General features: G+C 41.2%; 1 protein-coding gene across 1 annotated transcript in view; it reads left to right on the plus strand.

Moving 5' to 3' along the window:
• The window catches only part of UST (uronyl 2-sulfotransferase), a 320,263-nt gene that overhangs the window by 187,386 nt on the left and 108,660 nt on the right, over nucleotides 1–24,217 (plus strand). The window contains exons 3-5 of the mRNA XM_023188430.2: nucleotides 1,674–1,829; nucleotides 13,503–13,582; nucleotides 24,031–24,184. Coding sequence (XP_023044198.1) covers nucleotides 1,674–1,829; nucleotides 13,503–13,582; nucleotides 24,031–24,184 — 390 coding nt within the window. The remainder of the gene's footprint in view (nucleotides 1–1,673; nucleotides 1,830–13,502; nucleotides 13,583–24,030; nucleotides 24,185–24,217) is intronic.

Consider the following 24,217-nt stretch of genomic DNA (forward strand, 5'->3'; position numbering starts at 1 on the left):
TTTACAGGATGGGAGAAAATATTTGCAGATTATGTGTTTGCGACCAGAATATATATACAGAACTCTTAAAATGAAATAATAAAAAGACAATTTGTAAATGGATGATGGGTTTGAATAGACATTTCTCCAAAGAAAATATACAAATGGCCAATAAGCACACGAAAAAATTCTCAACATCATTAGTCGTAGGGAAATGCAAATCAAAATCACAATGAGATACCACTTCACAGTCACGAGGATGAGTACAATAAACAACCAAAAAGACAGTAACAGGTCAGGTGTGGTGACTCATGCCTGTAATTCCAGCACTTTGCGAGGCCGAGGCCAGCAGATTGCTTGAGCTCAGGAATTTGAGACCAGCTTGGGCAACATGATGAAACCCTGTCTCTACCAAAAAAAATTTACAAAATTAGCCAGTCATGGTGGTGTGTGCCTTTAGTCCCAGCTACTTGGGAAGCTAAGGTGGGAGGATCGCATGAGCCCAGGAGACAGAGGTTGCAGTGAGCCCAGGATCATGCCAGTGCACTCCAGCCTGGGCAAAAGAGCAAAAGCCTGTTTTTTTTAAAAAAAAAAAAAAACAAAAAACTTTTATTTATATATATATATCAATAACAAGTGTTGGCAAGGATGTGCAGAAATTAGAACCCTCATATGCTGTTGGTAGGAATATAAAATAGTACAGCTGTATTGAAAATGGTTTAACAGTCCTTCAAAAAAATCAAACATAGGGTTACCACTCCTAGGTATATACCCAAGAGAATCAGAAACATGTTCAACAAAAATTCATACATAAATATGCATAGCAACATTATTTATAGTGGCCAAAACGTGGAAACAATCCATTTGTCCATCAGCTGACAAGTGTATAAACAAAATATGATATATCGATAGAGTGTGATATTAATATTATTATATCCATAGAAAGGAATGAAGTATTGTCTCATACTGCAACAATGGAGGAGCCTGGAAAGACATTATTCTGAGTAAAAGAAGCCAGATACAAAAGGCTACACACTGTGTGATTCCATTTATAGGAAATATCCAAACTCCTATAGGCAAAACCATAGAGACAGAAAGTAGATCAGTGGTTTCCAAGGTCCAGAGGCAATAGTGAAAATGGAAAGTGACTGCAAATGGGTACAGGGTTTCTTTTGGGGCTGATGAAATCACGTTCTGGAATTAGATAGTTGTGACAATTGCAAACTTTGTGAATATACTAAATGCTATCAAAGTGTGCATTTGTAAAGAGTAAATTTTATAGTATGTGAATTACATCTCAGTTTTGAAAATTACCTTATTTGTTCTTGGTCACGCTATAAATTAAGTTGTTCTCATAAAGCATAAGCTTGCAAAAAATATTGTCATTAAGGAAGCATATTTATGTATTTTGTTTTTAAAAAGAAACAGAACAAGTTTGATCATCAATCTTAGAGACTGCATGAAATTTCACCAGTGCAGAGAGATAACAAGACCCACATCTCTCATTATGTCGTGAAGATAAATATAGTTTATCACTTCTGGTGAACTGATATACATCCTTTTTATTAACCTGATTATAGGCCTTTTTCACTCAGATTTATTATATCAAACAGTGATTGTTCTGAAATTGAGGGAAGAATCATAAGTATTTCCATACAGACGTTTCATGTTTCTTCTCTTGTTTTTTTTTCCAGGTACTACCTTTCCCAAGCCAGGTGGTGTACAACAGAGTAGGCAAGTGTGGGAGCCGTACTGTGGTCTTGCTTCTGAGAATCCTGTCGGAGAAGCACGGATTTAATTTGGTCACATCAGACATTCACAACAAAACCAGGCTTACTAAAAATGAACAAGTAAGTTGACTTTGCCCATTGTTGAACTGTATTTTGCTTCAGCTCATTTGTGTAACTAATGGGTGCCTTACAGGTCATTCTTCAGACTCCTGATGAATGAATACCAGAGTTTTGATTTCATGCTGTATTTTGGCCAGTGTGTGGAAGGAAATTTAAGTCAAGGCTTCCACAAGAACTCTATAAACCAGGGAGTTTCCATGAAGGGAAACTTCCATTAGGACTGATGAAGGACTATGTGTACCTGCCTTTGTCTAGTTAGCTAAAATTAGCAATATATACATCTCAAAGAGTCACACCACCAAGCTATAAATAATGCTGACATCTTCACCATCAAAAGGAGAAGATTTTATTTTAATATTCATCCCTCTGCATTTTCTCACCAGTGTCCAGAATCTTTATGGTTAAATTAGTTGATGGGGGACATGAGCTTCCTGCTATGGGAAACTCAGAGGATCTTAGGCTTTGAGAGCAGCATTTGGAATGTTCAGTGGTAGGAAAATAATTACCCCACATTACAGGAACAATTTTGCCCTAATGTAGCTGAGTTGTACAAGTGGACGTGTTAATGGTAGGATGGGAGTGCTGTGTTCTACCAAGAAGCTATGAAGGTTTACTTTGCAAACCTGTACAGAGGTAGGGACAACAGCCTCTGTGGGGGTGCTCTGCTGATATGGAAAACTCAGATAGGGTGTTCTCATGGTCATTTTACAGAGTTAGGTTTGTCATCCTGGTCTCAGAAACTGGCTTCTGTCTCCTTACCTACATAGGATGAGCGGCCACCCAATGAGTGGTACCTGCATGTTGGGAAGAAACAAGGAACATGTCTAACTATCTAGTTGAGATCATCGTTATAAAAATTTCCTCACACCTGTAATCCCAGCACTTTGGGAGGCCAAGGATCGAGATCGAGACCAGGATTGAGACCATCCTGGCCAACATGGTGAAACGCATCTCTACTAAAAATACAAAAAAATTAGCTGGGCATGGTGGCACCTGCCTGTAGTCCCAGTTACTCGGGAGGCTGAGGTAGGAGAATCACTGGAAGCTGGGAGGCAGAGGTTGCAGTGAGCCAAGATTGCACCACTGCACTCTAGCCTGGCAACAGAGTGAGACTCTGTCTCAATAAATAAATAAGAAAGAAAGAAATAAAATAATAAATAAATAAATAAATAATTTCCACCCATGTCCATTTTCTTTGGACTTAATCTCCAGCTTTGAGACATTCAGAACCTCACAAATGGAGGGAATCTCGTTCTTAATTTACCAATTGTGTATTTCCATTTTATCTTGGGGGAAAGTAGAACTGTTTTAAGACAGTAACATAGCCAACCACACTTGTTCTAAAGCCACTATGTTTTGTGTCTTTTATAATACAGAGATCAAATTGCCTACTCCTTTGCAAACTTCCATTAAAGAATCACTCAGTATCAAGCAAGTTTAAATAGCCATTACCAGCACCAATAGTTAGAGTCATTACCAATCAGCAAAAAATATTTTAAGATTATACCTTGTAGGTTCCACAGTCGGGTCTCTGTAGAAAAGAATGATCTTTGGTGGCATTTAAGGATATTGCATTTTATGTATAACATTGTTTAGTAGGGGCAGGTTCTCTTTGATTACCTTACTTGATTGAAGAGCTAATGTGATTAGGCTGGTGATGCTTTTTAACTGCCTGAAAGAAAGGAATTATAAATAATTACATTATTGTGATTTTATTATAATTGTTAAATTTGGTTTTCTTTTGAATCTAACTCTTATGGCTTGCATATCTATCGGATTACACATAAATATAATACAATGATACTCAGTTCCCAGATGCCTCATAAAACACAGTTGCTAGATTTTAGTTCCCACTTCAGGAGAGAGAACAGACTACCCACAGAGAGTAGAACAAAAGTAACTTAAGGATTAGACATTGGGATGTTCAGGAATGCTTAGAAGAAAGAACACAAAGTACAGTATTGAAATGTGCCATGGGATTTTACAGAGATCAGCCTACTTTGTTTCCTATGAGGAGTGAACATGAAAAAGTAAAATACACTTGTAACTATGAATGGAATAATTTAGATTAAAAATTAACAGCAATTTACTAACCATGTGTAGATTGTTAGATCCAGAAAGGGTTAAAGACGAAATCATCCTTCTCTTCTAAAATATAGGCTAGCTCTCATCTGTTTGGAATGGTTGGCTTGTCTGGAAGCCAGAGAAGAGACTAGACAGTCTTTTAAGATTCTTTCCAGCCCTGTGATTCTGTGATATATTTGTACAGCTTCTAGCATAATCTGTGTATTGTGTAGTTGAAACATTTCTGATTCCTGTGGTCAAAGTGACCTAGAATATATTTCATTACTTCGTTATTCCAGATTTCTATTAAATTGTAAGGCAGTTTTAAAAACACATGGCAAAGGTAAAGATAAGGTAGAAAAAACAAATATATAATTTTAATGTGAAAACAAACATAATCACAGTGACCATTACCTCTCTGCAGCCAGTTTGTCTGGCTCTGGCATGCAGAGAGAGAAGCCAGGAAATAAAAGGACAAGAAACCCAGTTTGAAGTTCAACAACATTTAGAGAAACCCTTTTTTTGTCCATGTATTGTTTTTATTAAAGTTTCAATGTGCATAAAACAGAAAAAAATATTATTTTAATATATATTCAAGAAATAATTTGTGGTATGAGTAGCTCCTTTTTTGGTAATTTATTAGAGGAACGCAAGGGGAAATGGTTTAGAAGACTAGTGGAAATTTTAGTCAGTTGTTCTCACCTATAAACAGTAGAATTCTGAAAATCTGTTCCCATAGAATCATCATCCTCTAGAGTTAATAACAATTCCGCTTCAGGTGCAGTATGACTTAAACAGGCTCTTGTGGGCTGGCCTGGGACTTTATCCACCGTGCAGAGAATTTCTTTTATGGGAGAAAATGTGCTCCAAGTTCCAAACTACTGACTTACAAATGAACTTTGGAATAGTATCCATTTCTAAGACTGAATTATCTATTCCATTTCATTCATACAAAAAGGCACCTCTCTAGGCCACAGTCAAATTCACACATGCATTGCTCTCTGGAGGGTAGCCGTGATCACACAAACACACACACACACACACACACAGAGCTAAATTTTTAAAATCTATTAAATGGAACAAGACACTGAAGGGATTATTAAAAAGGAAAGGGAGTGTGAAGACGCCAAATGTTAGAATGCCTATAAAAATCCCACTACATCTGTCCTTATAGAAATAGAAATACCTCTGAAGTTCGTATTTTGGAAGACTCCGCCTCAACAGCACAGCATGGGCAATGGCTGCTGACCAAGTGTTGGACTTTCGCACAGCTCATCATGCAAACCTGTGATATCATTGCATTGATGCTCTAAAACCAGAATTCAGGGTCTTAAGCTGGCTTAAATTATCTCTTGAAAAATGGAGATTATATACAGCTTTGCAAAATAAGGAAGTTTTTTCCCCAGAAGACGTGGCGCGTGATTGCCAAAAAAACACATAACCATCTTTGGTTAAGACGTGACACCATCTTTCTGAGCATTGCTATAAATACAATAAAGGCCAACGTGCTGCAGGTGTATTACAGCTATGAGAATCCACAATTAATTGCATTGTCTTTAAAGAAAAGCAAAAGTTACCAGCATATTGAGAAGGCACATAATTCTACTCTTTCTATTTCTGTTGAAACTGCGGATTACGTATTGGATATAGCACCTGTTATTTGCTAATTGTTTTCCTTCATTGTTTCGTTGAACTTTTTGGACCTAAAAATATACTACTGAGTGGATATGATTCCCTGTTTTATGGGTGAGACACCTAAGACAATCAGATTGTAACTTTCCAAATACATTATAATGACTGTCAGTGGCTCTTGGCGTTGAACCTAGGCCTTCCTTAATCCAAAAGCCATTCTCATCATGCAGTGTTTATCTCCTCTGGCTGGGCAGCAGAATCTCAGCAGAGCCTTTTAAAACCTAGAGTTGCAATGGCCCTTCTCCTGGAGATTCTGGGGTAGGGCCCAGAAAACTTTTTCTTTAATGAAGTGCCACAAGAGATTTTATGATGCAGCTAGGGTTAAGAAGCTCTGTTGAAATCATCATATCAGCATTGCCCTAGGTATGTTCCTGAGAATCCTAGTCCTCTAAGACATTGAAAGAAAGAAAATATTATGGGTCAATAAATTTGGCAAATGTTGCGTGCCTTGTCCCCAACGAATCAATTCACAATGATTATTTGCGTTTTAAAGACTTTGAAAATTAAAAACAAAACTGCAAACAAAAACAAACAATTTAACTGGGTTTCACCTAGCGTTTTTGCAGTCTTCGTTGGTCAGGGGACTCTTTATGAGTGTTTGTGACTGATTTGCACTCTGCAGAACTCCAATTCACAGTCTGTGAAATACTAGGCAAGTCCACATCCTCCCACCAGTTGTAATAGTAAAGGCTACTATATCACTATAAATGTCACATCTGTTCTGACTCTCCAACAGCTATTCAAATGATTAAAACCTTGAAGAGTTATGTAAAGGTGGAGAAGAGAGAGATCTTATGTCCATGTGTCATAGATAAGCTTTAGCTTCTTGATCAAAACAATATTTCTTTACAATATTTTAAACTTCCCTCTCCTATTGCTCTTGCCCACTGCAAGTTTCAAGTCTGAATGGTGGCTAGAAAGCAATGAGACTTAGGGGGAAACAGAAAACCCAAGTCACCTAAAGAAACCATGTGAAGTTTGTAAAAGTCTACAGGCTGCAGGGATCCCTAAGGCGTGGTTAATCAGACCTCTGTTTAATCAAGAGATGGGCCAGGCATGGTAGCTGACGCCTGTAATCCCAGCACTTTGGGAGGCCGAGGCGAGTGGATCACTTGAGGTCAGGAGTTCGAGACCAGCCTGGCCAGTGTGGTGAAACCCTGTCTCTACTAAAAATACAAAAATTAGACAGGCATAGTGGTGGTGCACGCCTGTAATCCCAGCTACTCGGGAGGCTGAGGCAGGCGAATCACTTGAACCCAGGAGGCAGAGGTTGCAGTGAGCTGAGGTTGCACCACTGCACTCTAGCCTGGGCGACAGAACAAGACTCCATCTCAAAAAAAAAAAAAAAAAAAAAAAAGAAGGTGGCACACACATTCATTTTTTAAGCAGATTTCTCTGTTTTTTGTTCTTTTCACTTTGATGAATATTTATTGAGGACCTAGTATTAACATGTGTATTAAACCTCAGGCAGCCCACTAGATATGAGTGCACCCTATTTCTAATCCTCAAGGCAACATTGTTAGGAAAGCATTATCACCCCATTTTAGAAGGGGGAATAAGTGTGTACAGGAATCCGATTAAAATGTGTTATAAATTAAGAATAATGTGGAAGAATAAGACTTGAAAGCAAACGGGTCAAATCCCGAACTTTAAATGCTGGGCTTCAGAGTTGGACCTTTCTTCAGTAGACAGTGGGAAGCTATTAACGCATTTTTGCAGTTTTTTTTTAAAATTTTTGCAATGAGACCTTGGCAATGACCTTGAGCAGTAGGATGTAAATAACTGCCACATGCTTAGTGTTCCAATAATGGAACACAAGGCATACATGGGTTAATAAAAAATGGTTCTTAACCGTGATAGGCACCAAAATCTGCTGGGGAGCTTTCTCACAGTATGTGTATTCAGGTCCCACTGCAAAGTACAGAGTTAAACTTGTAAAGGCAGAGCCAAAGTTATTTGTATTTTGCAGGGGAAAAACTCCCGAAGAGGTCCTCACACACAGCCCTAGCGAGGAATGATTTCACGAAAGCCTTTGATTATTTGAAAGTTTTCCTTTTATTGAAGTGAATCCTTCACTACGCTGGGAAAATCCCGCTGTCACCTGGGACTCTCTCAAGTGCCCGAAGACTCCATGTGTCCCTGAAGTTTTATGAAGTGGTGTCACCTCATGAGCCTCTCTATTTATCCCAGGTACCTTTCTCTGGCTTGACACGTTTTGGAAAAACCTCACTTAGAATGACCCTCAGAACTTCCCGACTTTATAGGAGTGGGGACAGTGTCCACAGGCATGAGAGGTGCTCCAACTGGACCCTAGAGTCAAACCAAAGAGAGGAGCCTGGTCCTGTTCCGCGCCACAGGGATTATGCAGACGCCTAGTCTTGGAACCCTACAGACAGAAACTGAGTCCGCTAATAGAAACTTGGTGGAAAGAAAAGAGAAAAACAAGGAAGAAGCAGCAAGGCCTGCAAAAATAAAATAAGTTTTTCGTTTCCTTCCAGTCGCAGCCATGAGATTGATTTTCTCTATAATTCAGACCCAGGCTCTTTGCCTTGATCATGTCACTGCTCCCCCTGGTGGACTTCTTCTTCATTGCAGGCATGTATTGCACTGCTTCCCTTAGGCCATCCTGCCTCCTGCTTACAAGTGCTTCTCCGTATTGCGGGAAGAAGGAAGGGTCACTGGAGCCTCCAGCCATCCTCCCAGCCTCTGAGGTTCAAGGGCCAAGGGTCTTCCTCTGAGCTACTCCTTATTTTGCTTTGATATGTTAAAAACATGTCCTATCTTAAAAATGCTTTGCAAAATTATAAGGTGTCTAGGTGTTCATGAGTGACACAGAATTCACTTATGAACCACGTAGGGTTAGATACCACCTCTGCTGACAAATATTTGTCAAAGAAGTCAGGAGCAAAGTCTGACCGTGTTGGTAGAACTGCAGGTAAAGGTCTTCTGCTGTACCATCCCAGCCAGTCAAGTTGAAAGCAAAAGATTAAGAACTACTTACTGATATGCTGTGATCTGATTTTTTTTTCTTTCAGATATCTTTCATTACATAGTTATCTTTTTTAGTACTTAAAATTAATTTTCTGTTCTTGTTAGGATATACTCAGTTTTCCCACCTAGAACTTTAAAAAGTATTATCTCTGGCATTCTAAAGCTTTTATTTTTATATTATTTCAAAATGCTTTTCCATCTGTTAGAACTTTCTTTCACATTTTCAGCACATCAGAAGAAGAAAATTTATATTCCATAAAGCTTCTTTGTTCTCCAGGGTTTTGTGCTAACCAATCTGTTCCTTCCATTTGGAAAGGTTATCTCTGTGGGAATGGTGAATAGATTGCAGCCAGTAAATAAAAAACAGGGTTTAGGGATTGGAAAGACTTAGATTTCAATCCTGGCTTTACCTCTTTGTGTGGATGAGGCTTTAAGCAACCAATGCAACCTTTCATGCCTCAGTTTCTTAACCTATACAGTAGGAATAATGATACTTATCCATGGCTGGATGCAGTGGCTCATGCCGTAATCCCAGCATTTTGGGAGGCCAAGGCAGGTGGATCACCTGCGGTCAGTAGTTCAAGACCAGCCTGACCAACATGATGAAACCCTGTCTCTACTAAAAATACAAAAATTAGCTGGGCGTGGTGGCACGTGCCTATAATCCCAGCTACTCGGGAGGCTGGGGCAGGAGAATCACTTGAACCTGAGAGGGGGAGGTTGCGGTGAGCTGAGATCGAGCCACTGCACTCCAGCCTGGGCAGCAGAGTGAGACTTGGTCTCAAAATAATAATAATAGTAATAATACTTATCCATGGAGTACTTGTGAGGATTAAATGACAGCATGTATATAAAGAGCACCTTGGTGCACTCAGAAAATGGGAGTCTGTTTGATGGTGTTATGTCCTGGATGTTATAATGGTAAGACTGTTTGCTCTGTGTGACACCAGGATAGTGAACATATGGGTCTGTCTCAGAAAGGCTGAATTCATAGCCTGAGTGCTAGATAATTCTGTCTTCAGTTAACTATACATTTCTTGACTCCAAAAAGGATTTCTCAAGATGATAGCTTCATTTCACAAATATTTGTGGGGTGTATGTTCTGTGCAGGTGCCTTGAGTAGGCTTTCTAGGGGATAAAGCCTACCCCCAACCCTCACAGAAGTTACATTCCAGCTCAGACTCAACTCAACTACAGTGTAATGTAGAAAGTGTTTGTCCTGAAGAATTTTCAGATACACTGCTATGGAAGGTCACGTTCAAAACCAAGCCCGTTTCCCCCCTTATCTGCAGCCAAATTTGTTTCACCCCAGCATTGCCCATCTCCACGAATGGATACCATCATGTGTTCGGTTGTCCTAGTCAGGAATCTGGGAAGGAAGCTCTCTTGGCCACTTGCCCTGCCTCCTTTCCACTGGCAGGTGGTCACCTCCTTAACCCTCCCAGAACCTTCCCATCTGTCTTACATTGACTTAGTTCAGTGGTTCTCACACTCTTGGGCCACACCATCCCTTGGAAGGCTTGGCATAACACAGACTGCTGGCACCTCTTCCCCCAGAGTTCCTTCTAATTCAGGAGGCCTGGGGTGGAGCCTGAGTATTTGCATTTCTAACAAGTCCCAGGTGATGCTGATGCTGCAGGTCCGGGGACCACACTGAAAACCACGACCTCAGTTCATGCCGTTGTCATTTGCTGTTGGGATTATTGCCCAGTCTTCCTGGCTGAGCTTCTGTATCTAATCCTCACCCTCCTTCACATTCTCCACCCTGCCCTCAGATCTGGAAAAGAGAATCTTTTCTGGCTGTTGATCACCCACAGAATAAATGTCAGAATTCCTGCTGTGATCTGCAGTACCCTCCATTACCTGACTCTTACCTGATTCTCTAGTCTCACCTGCTACTTTGCTGATCCCATCTCGGATCACTGAACACCTCTGGCACACCGAACTCCTGCAGTTTCTTGGTGCCGTGTCATTTTATGTTTTGCCTTTTGTATCTGCTCTTCATTATTTGCAATGCCATGAATCCCTTTCTTTCCTGGCTAACTCCTCTAGACCCTTCCAGACTACTCAGGAAAAACTCCTTGGGGAAGCATTACCTCCCCATCTGAAAGTAGAGAGAGGTGCCTCACTTATCTACCATCTACCTCATGGTGGTTATCACATGTTTGTACCTGCCTCTTAGTCCACCTCACCCACAAGACTCTGACAGCTTCCTAACAGCAAGAACCAAATCCATCATCTCTATAGCCATAACCCTGAGCAGTACATTGCCTGACACAGAGGGAAGATCAAAGGATGTTGAATGAAAAGGGCTATCCAGGAAGGCTACTTGGAGGAGGTAGATATTTTAACCATGAGTAAGTAGTGGTTAGTATTTAGACACACAAACAGTAGCAGAAGAACATTATAGAAGAGGGAACTTAAATCTGAGCTTAGACTTAGTCAGGCTTTGGTGTCAGGAAGGAACAATGAGGGCTCTCATTTGGCTAGCCACAGCATGTGTGGTTCTGGGAGCCAGTTGAGGGAAATAGCACAGGTGGAATTCACATGGCTCAACACGCCATTGAATATGGGAGAGTCCAGGAAAGAGCTGGATCAAAGGTGGGAACATGCCAATCACCGGTAACCTGAATTGGACTGTCCAGAGATGAATGAGGCTGGATAAAGAGTAAAGATGGGTGAGGATTAGGTGTGTTTGTGTCCGTGGTGGAGTTTGAGGGCACTGTTAGGACATATTCCACTGTCTTCTTCATGTGTCTCCCCACCCATCTTACTCTGTTCTTACCTCCAGTGCCTAATAAGTGCTTGATGAATGATGAGTGAATTTATGCCATGGAATCGGAATAAAGGCCAGGAGTGGTCCCACATGAGCCAGGGAGAGGAGAAGTGGTGTCGGTGGTGGTTTTAGGTGGTGCCGTTGTCACCCCCGATGCCTCTCCTGCGAATAAGATTTAGGTGAGGGAAGAGGCAGGCTGCTGGCCATGGGGGGAGGACCAGGTGAGAGACCTCAAGCGATAGCAGCAACGAGTTCAGAAGATGACTGCTTGTTGCCAGAAACAAGGAGAGTCTTAGAATTTGTGAAGATCAAACCGGCTGAGAGCTGAAATGTACCCTCTGCCTTCACTGTGCTAATCCAATAAACATGAGCATTAGTACCTTGATTCTATGTTTAAAGATACGTCTAGAAAGAGTTATACATTGTCACTGCTAATCCATTTTTTTCCTTCTGAAATAGACAGCTTTATGACTATTATGACACTGTTCTCAAAATCTAACTACTACTATTCTTCCATTAAATTTAACACACTGACATGTGTTTAGAGAATATAATATAATGTGGAACACGTGAAAGAAATGTTTTTCCTTCTGACCTGTTCTTCCAGTTTTCTTGTACAGTACTAGGGGGCTTTCTTGTAGGACTCTTCTGTGTGCAGAGAAATATCTGAATAAAATAATCTAGAGATAAAAGCATTAATGGTCTTTACATTAAACATACACACAGTCAAGAGTTATTTTTCCAAGCAGGCACCCTCAGAGATAAATTACCTATGGTTATGTCTTCAAACCAGTAATTCTATTAGTAAATCCATCAAAAATGAAAATTAACAACGTGACCACGCAGGAAGTTTTACTACCAAAAACAAGCACTTGCAGGTGGTGTGTCGAGGATAAACAGTAGATAAAGAGGCAGGATGCAATTTCCTTTTATGCTGAGGCTTGAGGACAGACAGACCATTATTCACTCATACCTGCCACTGACTAACCAGAATCACAGGGTTTATGAACTGCGAGTCATTTACCTTTAAAATTCAATTTCATTCCTTCAGTCGTTGTGAGCTTGAATATCTAATTACAGGGTTTACGCACTGAGATCCCAGTGTAATCATCTATAAAGCGTGTACTAGTTGAAGTTAATTTATTGAACAAATATTTATCGAGCACTTATATATGTGTCAGCCTGTGTTAGACATGAAGGAACAAGGGGGACTCCGGTTTTCTGTCATGTTTGAGACGAACCTGGAGTTCCAGACTCTTATTTTATTGTTCTTGTTGCTACTGTGGTTAACATGTGAATGACTGGTTTTGTTTCCAGTTTTTCAACTTGAACTGTTTCATAAAACATGAAATGCTGCACTTCTGACATGCATCCAAAGTAGCAAGCTGCAATGTGCTTTTTAAAAATTCCACAGTGTGTTCATTTTGATGGGGCCAATTTGAAAAACCGGGGAAAGAGAAGTTCAGAAAGTTAGGGAGTTATAAGAATGCTTGGAATTTCTAACAGATTTTGCTAAACATTTTCTGTATCATGACATGTTCCAGAAGGCCATAAAAGTTAGTTTACATGAATATAAACTACTTTTTGCCTTGCTGATAACTGCAAATAAATACTTCAGATGACCACCCACCGAAAAAACAAGATGTTTGGGGGTTTATGTGTTTCCTATAGAATGTTTTCCTTATAAATTTCATAGTCAAAGAGAACAAGAATGAAGTAGTACCTCATTTTATTCCATTTTTAAATTCTGCAGCACCTGTTTCAATATTGTTGTATATCCCAATAATATCATTACAGAATAAGATAATGACTAACCTCTTTCCTTGATTTGACTTTAAAGGAAGGGATAGAAGGCATTCTTCTATTTACATTTTAGTACAGCAACACGCTGATTTCTCTGGTCAAAATTAATTAATCTGTCACATTGCTTTCATAGTAACAATCAACTAAATGAGACACGGAACTATCAATTTGTATAGCACTGTTTTATTCACTAAGGAGCCTTATGTAAAACTTGATAAATGTTGCACTTATACTGCTGGTCCAGTGGTAATAAGTGGGAATAAAAAGAGCCGGATAGATAACCTTTAACTTAATATGGCTTGGTAAATTAGATCCTACCTATGCTAATTTTGTACTTTTTTTAATAGATGGAACTGATTAAAAATATAAGTACTGCCGAACAACCCTATTTATTCACTCGACATGTTCATTTCCTCAACTTCTCAAGGTAAGACATTTTCCAGTTTAATGGTTCTTTCATTTTCTTCTAATGAACAATTACTTTAGAAATCTACCCTTATTTACAAGGTAGTACAATTGCCCTTGAAAAGACATTTTTAATCCATTTATTTTTGCTATGGAGGGATCGAAATTTGAAATAGTTGAACAGAAACTTCATCTCTTCCTAGACTACTGTCTTAAATCTTATAAAAACTTGGAATTATTTTTTAAAGAGAAGCCATTTGACCTAATAGCTCTTTTTAAAAAAGGAATCAGATTTTGTATTGAAACAAATAAGAAGGCAGGAGATGGGTATTTTAGCATAAATATTTTATTACACATTTTTGTACAATTTGAACCTGCACAGAACTCTGGGAATAATTCAGTGCTAGACTAATGAGTATTTTCTAGGATCCAAAGTACCAGCCTCTGTCTATCTTTTTAATATAGTCGTGTGCCACATCATGACGTTTTGGTCAATGACAGACCTCACATACCTATTAATCCATAAGATTATAATATGGTATTTTTACCATATCATTTCTACGTTTAGATACACAAAGGTTTATTATTGTGTCACAGTTGCCAGTGTTCAGTATAGTCACATGCTGTCCAGGTTTGTAGCCCAGAAGCAGTAGGCTGTACTCTACAACATAGATGTGCAGTAGGCTGTGCCATCGAGGTTTGTGTATGTATTCTAAGATGCTTGCACAACCACGAATCGCCTAATGATGCATTTCTCAGAATGTACCCCTGACATTAAGCAACACATGACTGTAAACCATTTGATTTTCTAAGCCTCACATGTTTGATGCTGAGGAGGTTTTTAAAATTCTGGTTTTTGTTTCCAGCGGCTGTGGTCTTCTAATAACAATGCAAATCTTCAAATTCAGGTTTTTAGATTCCCTGTTTGTTAAATTACTAGCTTCAAGTTCTGAGTGTCCTCTTCCCCAGTGGTTCATTAGCATAGGTTGACTGTCACTGTGCCTCACTCCTGAGCTGATGGCCCTTAGTGTTTCACTCTCCCTGTGCTGGCCCAAATCTGCACTCACAGCTGCTATCTAAATGGCTGACAGATCACTGGATCCAGAGGCAGATCTGCTGGGGACCAGCCGGGGAACCTCTGGGCTTCCCTGGTCAGCCATCTGACGGGCACTTCTGTCATCTTAACAGTGCCTTGCAGGTCCACACGAGAGCACCAAAGGACCCAGGGCAGCAGGCAACATCTGCTGGTTAGTGCTGACCTAGTGGCTCCTGCAGGCCAGGCACCCAGGGAGCTGGCTCTGGAGGAGGTGTTGCCCTGGTCCAGGGTGCCTGACAACCCACCTGGCTGGAAGAAGATTTCAACCCTCCAAGGACTTCCCTGCTGTGCAGCAGGTCCTGTGCAAATTAAGTGCAAAGAATGAGATTCAGTAAAGCAAGTTATTAAGCAGAGAAAAGGAGTTGCTGTCTTATCTTTAAAAGCAAGTGTTCCCTGAAGTTTCCTGGGCCTTCCTGATAACCAGAGTTCTTGGGATGGTAACAGGACTCCTGCAGATTTTCCGCAGTGACCCAGGGCCAGGTGCTGGGCAGCTAGGAGTGTGTTTTCAACCATATTTATAAAATGGCTTGTTACTGGATTATCCAGGGTATGTGCCCTGACTCTTAATTCCAGAAGGCCACAAGCATATTATTAGACATGATTAGATAACAAGGCTTATTAGCTCTTTCAGGCATTGTGTTTTATGACTTGCAAAGAGAAAAGCACTGCTTCCCTGATCCTTGCTGTTCTACCGCGTTTCCTCTAAGTCACCCCTGACATCCTTAAACCTCATTCATGAACACTTCTTGCTTCATAGGTCAAATCTTTACAACCAAACAGATTGCAGTGCAACAAGTTTTAAGTATTTATCTCTGTACAGTGTAAAACCCAAATTAGAAGCCATGGCCAGTATTTTAATTGAGTCAGCAGAGCATAACATGGTGGCCATATTCTGTTATGGCCTCTACCATCAAACACATGTACAGGAGTTTAGTCTTCATTGCTTTAATTCTGAAAGGAAAAAAAAATGATAAATGCCTTTTAGAAGACACCATGTCTACAGAAAACGGTGCTGGCCTGGCCGTACAGGACCTCTGGTGTCAGAACTGGCCTCCCCACTGGTCATGATTCTCGGCAAGCCATTTAACCTCTTAGAGGTCTCTGTTTTTCTGTTTTTCCATCTGTAAAACAAGGATAGTTCTCAGTCATCCCTACTATAGGGATGCTCTGAACTGTGAAGGAAAGGCCTTTTGAGAGAAGGCCGCTATATTGGTCCATTTTCATGCTGCTGATATCCAAGACTGGGAAGAAAAAGAGGTTTAATTGGACTTACAGTTCCACATGGCTGGGGAGGCCTCAGAATCATGGCAGGAATCGAAAGGCACTTCTTACATGGTGGCAGCAAGAGAAAATGAGGAAGATGCAAAAGCAGAAATCCCTGATAAAACCATCATATCTTGTGAGACTTATTCACTACCATGAGAACAGCATGGGGGAAACCACCCCATGATTCAAATTATCTCCCATCAGGTACCTCCCACAACGCATGGGAATTACAGATGTACAATTCAAGATGAGATTTGGGTGGGGACACAGAGCCAAAACATATCACATGCTATATACATTCAGAGTGGCACTTAAAAAGGCAATTCTATAGATGCCTCAGGCTGAGCCCACTGCCCAACTCCTGACTTAGTTTCTATAGAGACACCTTGAGGGCTGGGCTGGGCTCTGCTTCTCCTCCCTCAGTTCCATTTTACTCAATTAAACACATATCTATGGATTACCTTCTCTCTTCTATACACTATATGAGAAGTGGGGCTTCTGCAGTCGACATTAAATGTTTTTCTTGCCTTTGGGAGACTCTAAGTTCTTCCATTAAAGGGTGATGGATGTAAGGAGAGGGTGGTCACAGGGCTTCCCCTAGGGGAGGAACCTCCTGTGGGACCAGGACTCTGGGAGGGTGTTTCTGCAGGGAGGTGAGGGATGGGTCAGCTTTAGACAAGTGAAGGGGGAGGGCATTCCCAGCACAGCCACCAGCAGAAGAGTGGGGCCGAGAGGAACTGAAAGGGATGCAGTGCAGACCAGGATGGACACGACTGGGCTGGAACAGCCATCAAGAGTTTTAAGCAGAAATAACAAGAGACTACCTGACCAGCTTTGCTGCTTTCAATAAAAAGCCAAAACTGACTCCCCAGGAGCAACCTCCTCCTCTCTTTACACCCACATACCAGGGCCTGGGCCCTTAGCTACCAGACTTCCATAAAAAGGAAGAGAATGATCAGTTGAACTTCAATATATGACAAGACTATGATTGCTCCACTCATGGAACATGGGACATTAAAAATCAGCTTTTCCTTCTTTAAGGGAATAGCTTTCTTTAAGGAAAATTTCTTTGTCAATATGCAATTGACAAGAGGAAAACAACTAAGTTGGAACTTGTTAAGAGGACTTTGACTTTACTTTTTTTTTTTTTTTTTTTTTTAGATGGAGTCTTACTCTGTCACCCAGGCTGGAGTGCAGTGGTGCAAGCTCAGCTCACTGTAACCTCAGTTTAAGCGATTCTCCTGCCTCAGCCTCCCAAGTAGCTGGAATTACAGGCATGCACCACCACACCTGGCTAATTTTTGTATTTTTAGTGGAGACAGGGTTTCACCATATTGGCCAGGCTGGCCTCAAACTCATGGCCTCAAGTGATTTGCCCACCTCAGCCTCCGAAGTGCTGGGATTACAGGCGTGAGCCACCGTGCGCAGCCAAGGACATTCACATACTTTAAAAAATAAGTTTGAGATGTATTTTGAATAATAAGTTATAAAGATGATGAAGCTGATCTTAAGAAACCTACCCTTATAACTGCTGACAGACGTATTGCTTGTTTCAGGATAATGAGGTTCCCATGAGAAGAACTGATACTGCAACCTAATATTCTTTGTTGATATTTCCAATCCTCTGTACATCGTTAACATGCCGCATGATACTCGCTGGCAAGCGGACTGTAAGAATGAAAGTCAGGCCTCCCTCCCCACTTTTTTTTTGCACACAAATGGTCAGAACTTTTGAAGAGTATGGCATTATACCATAGCTAATTGCCCTTTCTTTTTTTATTCCATTAACGATGGCATTTTTACCTTGAAATTTAGACACTCTTGAGTCATGTAAAATACTATCCTGTGAGCATTTGGTGTTTCTGTAGCTGACCTACTTCGTTTTTTCACCATCTAGGCTTCTTGTCCTGTTTCCTCTTTTTCCGTTTTTAGAGTTAGAAGGGACCATATCTAGCTTTATTAATCCAAAGATGGGAAGTAATTGGTTCAGAGCAATCAGGTGTTTTGCCTCAGGGAAGGATTCATGCCCGGGACCTGTGCACAGCGAGCTCAGCAGAGATCTCAGGCTTCGGTGAGGATTCGTGAGTTGCACACTGGACTGCTTTTTCACACAGTTGTGGAACTCCCTGGAAATTCCAGCCAGACGAATATTTCTCACCTGGACTGTCTGGAGAATTGAGTCAAAACTACGTTGGCCTAAAATATGCTTCTCTTTGTTAGGATGTTTAAGTAGGATTTTTAATATTTGCACACTATGGTTTCACATATCTTTTTCCAGTTTTCAGAGTAACTTTAGGAAACAATTTCTGAAAAAGATACCAACTTTCCAACATCAACGGCATCCCTCCAAATGTATCTTAGATCCACATACTAGAAAGCCTTGTGAGAGACTACAATTCACATTTGTCTGTCCCCTGCCCTCAATTTTATTTGTTTTCTAAGTTTCTATTTTTGGGGGGATATAAATATTTTTGCAATCTACAATGCCCCTCACCCTTCCAAATGTGCTTTTGCAGGGAAACCCTTAAGAAGTTTTACCTCAGAGCCCAACGCTATCAAAATAGTCCAAATGCATTATAAGAGACACCAAGATGCTAAATAATTTCAAACCACCACTTCCCTTATCCTTCTTCCACGTCATTCTTCCTTTCTTTCCCATGATCCCCTCACCTTTGCTTCCATTCCTCATGTATCTCAGATGGTGTCTCCAGTGCCAATAGTAACTTGCAAAAACAAACAAAAATGTGAAAATTAGTCAATCACCAGAAAAGCAGTGGGGTGTAATGTGTATGGGGCTGCGTTTTGGATACCTTTTCCCTTCTCTACAAGTGAAGTCTCAATTACTGATGTGAACAGTGTTTCTTGTATCAACTTTTGTGAACAAACTCTGCCCTCTGATGGCATTATTTAACAAAACAAATCAGACTTCGCCAATTCCACAAGTCAATTTAGTTTTCACATCTTATTTGTAAATGTTGACTTTTTTATTCTTCTTAGCCAAGTGATCCATCTCAATTCTGTGCCCTTCAAATCTCTTATCATTTGACAGACACTGCAAACTCTGAAGAAAACGCCAAAGTAAAAATCGGTATTAGCAGTTAACACTGTCTCTGCCTCCTTAAACACGGCGCAGAAGTTCCATTTACAAGTGCGAGTTTTCTCTGGGTTTTCCCTATGTGAACCCTGGCTGGGCTCGTCTTCCTAAATCGGCAGTTTCTTCCTCACGTTTCTGCTTTTCCCTCTATGGGGAGTGGATCTCTGCCTCTGCATGGGCCACCAGCTGTGTTTGTTAGCCCATCAGCGACGAGTAGAATCTGGACTTTCCCTCAGCCCACCTCATTTCCTGATTGTTTCCTACTGTTTATTTCATGCCTTGTCAATTCATCTTCCTCTCTGAGCAGGAGCCCTGACCCAACCACCCACCTCCTTCCCCATTTGTCTCATCTTCTCACAGCAAATGTTTCCATCTCTCCTGCCTTAGGACAGACCGGAGAGCAAAGCACAACTGTCTCTTCTGCTTGTGTTTTGTGATGGGCAGTGGCGGGCAGGGGGGTAAGTCTAGTCCTGGGCAGAGGAGATGGAAGTGCCCACTACAGGGGGTATGAGGACAGAGGCCAGACCTCCCCACCATGCTGGCCCCCACTGGACGTTCAGGGACTCTTGTTACTGCAACGGGCTCCAGCAAAGGGCCCTTTAACAGCCAGGTTGGCTGGGCACAGTGGCTCATACCTGTAATCCCAGCACTTTGGGAGGCCAAGGCAGGCGGGATCACTTGAGGTCAGGAGTTCGAGACCAGCCTGGCCAACATGGCGAAACCCCATCTCTACTAAAAATACAAAAATTAGCCGGGCATGGTGATGGGTGCCTGTAATCCCAGCTACTACTTGGGAGACTGTGGCTGGAGAATCGCTTGAACCCGGGAGGCAGATGATGCAGTAAGCTGAGATCACGCCATTGCACTCCAGGCTGGGCAACAAGAGCAAAACTCTGTCTCTAAACTAAACAGCCAGCTCTACCCCTCTCCACCTCAGCCACTCCTCACTCTGCCCCTGAAGGGCCCTGTTCTTTTCCATGATGGCCTTTCTCTCACTTCAAAGTGTCTTCCTCCCTCACTGACAAGGATCAAAGCCCTGGGCCTCTGGCCTATGGTACTTTTCACCCTTTAATGTAGATAGCAGCACAAAGGTAACCTCTACTTCCAGGTCAGAGGCTAAAAAGGAGGTAGGCTTTTGGCAGGATGGTGGTTACCAGGGGTGGGAAAAGCAGGAAAAGAGATTTTTATGTTCAATGGGCAGAGTTTCCATTTGTGAACATGAGAACGTTCTGGAGATGGGTGGTGGTGATGACTTCACAACAATGTAAATGTTTTAATACTACTGAATTATATACTTTAAAATGATGAAAAGGGCAAATATATATATTACATATATATATTATTTTTTACTAGAATTTCTTAAAAGAACAGGATATACTTTGAAAAACTGATTGCAATCACAGTAATCTCTCCTGTAATTGGAGTACAAAACAGTCTTAATTCTCAAGGATAATTCTGGTCTTAAGTATTGATTTAATATGTGCAATAATTATTACCTCAGGAAGAATGCCTTCCAAATTTTGATGAAAATATACCTAAAATTTTTACTAGTGCTTTGTGGAGCTATTGAAGAGGTGATTAATATTATCGATGGGTTGATCAATTGATTGAGGTAGCAGTGTGAGACAGATGCTGATAAAAATGCTCAGAATGAGGTGTTTGAAAATGCCTCTCAGAATGAGAACCATGTAGTTACGGTTCCTAGAGAATTATGCCCTGCTACAGATCGTCATCTTCTCATCAAAAAAATAAGTAAAATTTAAAAACTATTACACATTTGCAGAGTCTGAAGGAAGCCCAGAGCAGTGATTATAGAGTCGGTGAATAGGATCTGTGAACAAATGTTGAAGACATTGGTAATGCCTGCTATTTTAGGACGGCTTAAAAGAGCTTCATAGATGCAGGAGTAATTGTGGTGACTGAAGGACAAAAGAGTGTGTTGTTGAACAAAAAACAAAATATGGTCTGACTCTTCTACTCTCTAGTGTATGCACTACTTAGAACCTGTGATCAGCCATAGTCACCACAAATTTTTAGAGCTCCATAAAGATCAAATTAGAGCTGTAGATTATAAAATGAAGGACAATAAGTCTTCAGATAAAAGCCAAAGGAATTTTTGAAGGAAACAATAAAAAGTTAAAGGAATTAAAACTGAAGTTGAAAAGGCTAAGCGTTGTAAAAGCATAGGAGATGCAAATCCTTTGTGTCAAATGGTTCAAACAAAAGGAAATGTGCATAAAAGGAAAATTTTAAATATTGGCTGGGTGTAAGAAAGACTTTTCAACTGACAAAGTGGACTACACAGGGAGGTTGTGGAATCTTCTCTTAAGCCTTTTAAAAATCAGGCAGGGTTTTTCACTGTATGGGATGGTAGGGTACAAACCGTTCTCACCCCCAGAATGAAATCATGAGTGAGCAAAAGTTTCAGGTGACCCAGGGACTTTATAAATGGTAGCCAGGAATTCTGACCGGAGTTTTAAAATACTGAGAGGAGAAACTGATGCTGAAAGAAGATGGCATGAGAATTTGCTTCCCTGCTCAGGCACTAGGACATGTGCTATGCTGTGGTCCCTGGTGGTAGCATGGAGGTGTTCTGGCCTCTTCTGTATAACTGACGTGTCACCCCAGATTTTCCCAATTTGGCGGAAGCTGTGTCTACAGAGGGCTGGCAGCCTGCAACCATTATTGCCTTCTGCAAAGGGGGAGATATATACCAGACACCTCTTTCTCATAGTTAGAAACTTCTAGAGAGAGCCTACTATATTATCTATACTTGACAATACATTCTTAAGCCATCTAAAACTTCCATTTTGGAAAATTATTCTGGAAATCTTGCATTGGGTTGCAGCATGCAAACAAGAGCAAGTCATCCATGCTCATCAAGACTTGCCATTGATCAAAGATGGCAGTGGTGAGGCTGAGAGCCATCTCCTGATGGGACACTGTGCATGGATTCATATGATTGGGCAGTTCTGCTAACTAGCACTAGCAATCATTCTTCACATGAACATAGAAGAACAGTTGAGGTTTTTAAAAGCGTGAAGCAATTTTGAGGGTCTAATTATGTGCATATTTGGTATGCAAACCTTGTCTTCCTAGTCCCTAGCTTTATTACTTTAGTTACTGTTTATCATAGATATGAAACTCAATTTAATTTTATAAGGGGGATAAATCTGGGGTGTGTAGTTAGCCGGTGGTTGGCACAGCTAGCTCCTGGGACTCCAGTTAGTTGTTCATCCAGTTACATGAATGTGTATTTCTGAGAACTAACAAGATTCACACTGCAAGGCCAATCTCATCCGTGAGCAGTGTGTGTTCCAATGTGGTAGTATTTAAGGGCTCCAGGGTATCATTCATGTGTCCTGGTGCCTGAAATTCCACTATATCAGAGTTGTTCCTTTGGATTCTTCTCTCTGAAGATTCTTTTTTTAAATGCAGATAAACCAGGAGCAACATTATATGAATTCATACACAGAAAAGGATGGGTGGCTTGTTATGCCTTTCCTCTGACAACAGAGTCCCATGATATGAGAAGAAACATTAACAACTGAGAGGCACACCCTCAGATGTTCATTTCTTCATTTGGTCATCATTTGTTGAGCACCTACTGTGTGTCACACACTGAGCTAGAGGGTGTCGTTCCTGGCTGCAGGAGGCCCACAGTGTGATGGGAGAGGCACTCATTTCCACACAGTGCAGGAGAGAGGGCCCGGGGCACAGAGGAGGGAGGCATGGACCCTGGGTTGGGCATTAATTGCTGAAGGATGTGATGTGACTCTAAGCTGGGTTTTGAAAGGTGAATGGAGTCTGCTAGCTCCTGGAGAGAGGCAGGAGCAGGGTCCTGTCAGTTTGTTTTCTCTTAGTTCTTTCTGACCCCTGAGAGAATGTCCAGGCACGTTCCTCAGAATGTCACAAGGTCATAGGGCTAGAGAACCCTGCAGGCTCCTCAGGAGGTCATCAGAGCATGACCTCTGCCCAGAGACTGGGGCAGTCTCCCCAGACTCCTCAAGGCTACTGCTTTCAAGCAGTTCAAAGAGAAAAAGAAGGAATTATTAAGACAAATCCAGCCAATCTCATCACTTTGCCTCCGGAAGACCTTGTTCTTCGGCCAAGATTTAGTGGATTCGTCTAATCCTTTCATGGAAGGAATTAAAATGGAACACCTGGCTATTTGCTTTATTTTTATCTGAAGCCCCTTGCCATCACTTGAGGATAATTATGTTGAATATTGTTTCATTCTTGATATCCCACACAAAATTTTCTCAACTCTGGAAATCACTTTTCCATAATTAAGAGCATAGATTCTAGAGCCAGATTGCCTGGACCCATATCCTAGTTCAGCTACAAGTTATGAACCTTGTTCCTGCCTCAGTTTCCCCAAGTGTAAATGATAATTATTTTTTCTACTCTATTGACGTGTTACGGGGCTTCAGCAAGCTGGTTGCATGAGGTATTTAGAACAAGGTGAATAGAGAGTGCTCAGTGAAGACTGGCTGTTATTCACTCACTTACTGCGGAGCACCTGACCCAGAACTGTTTGAATTACAATGTAGAGGAAGGCCCATCTCACCCAGCAAGGCAGTCAGAACCTACCAATCAACTGAAACATTCACCAAGGGCCAACTGTGTCCCCATGGGTTCTGTTCTAGCCATTGGAAATACTAAATCCAACACAGAGTGGCCCCCATCCTCGAGAAACCTACAGCCTAGTGAGAAAACTATACACCATCTCTTCCTTAACATGCACAATGGTGTGGTTTGTACCGTGCTATACTATGAAATGTCCTCACAGCCCCTCAACAGGTACCTGGAACAGGTATCATCCTCCCCACTTCCTGCATGATAATAAAATGCCTATCGGGAAACCCTGTTTGCTTATTACGTGTCATTGGCACCTTCACATAGGAGATAATCTTTAAGTAAGTTAACCTAGAGGGGAGGGGAGATGTTGTCTAAGTAGGCCCTGTTTTCCTCCTGCAGTAATGGGTTATAACGAACTCAATGTTTGTGTTAGGTTTGGAGGAGACCAGCCTGTCTACATCAACATCATTAGAGACCCCGTCAACCGGTTCTTATCTAACTATTTTTTCCGTCGCTTTGGAGACTGGAGAGGGGAACAGAATCACATGATCCGCACCCCCAGCATGAGGCAGGAGGAGCGCTACCTGGTAAGTCAGTCCTGTTGCATGCAAAAGGTGGTC

The sequence above is a fragment of the Piliocolobus tephrosceles genome, chromosome 5, assembly GCF_002776525.5.
Source record: "Piliocolobus tephrosceles isolate RC106 chromosome 5, ASM277652v3, whole genome shotgun sequence".
Classification (NCBI taxonomy): Eukaryota; Metazoa; Chordata; class Mammalia; order Primates; family Cercopithecidae; genus Piliocolobus; species Piliocolobus tephrosceles.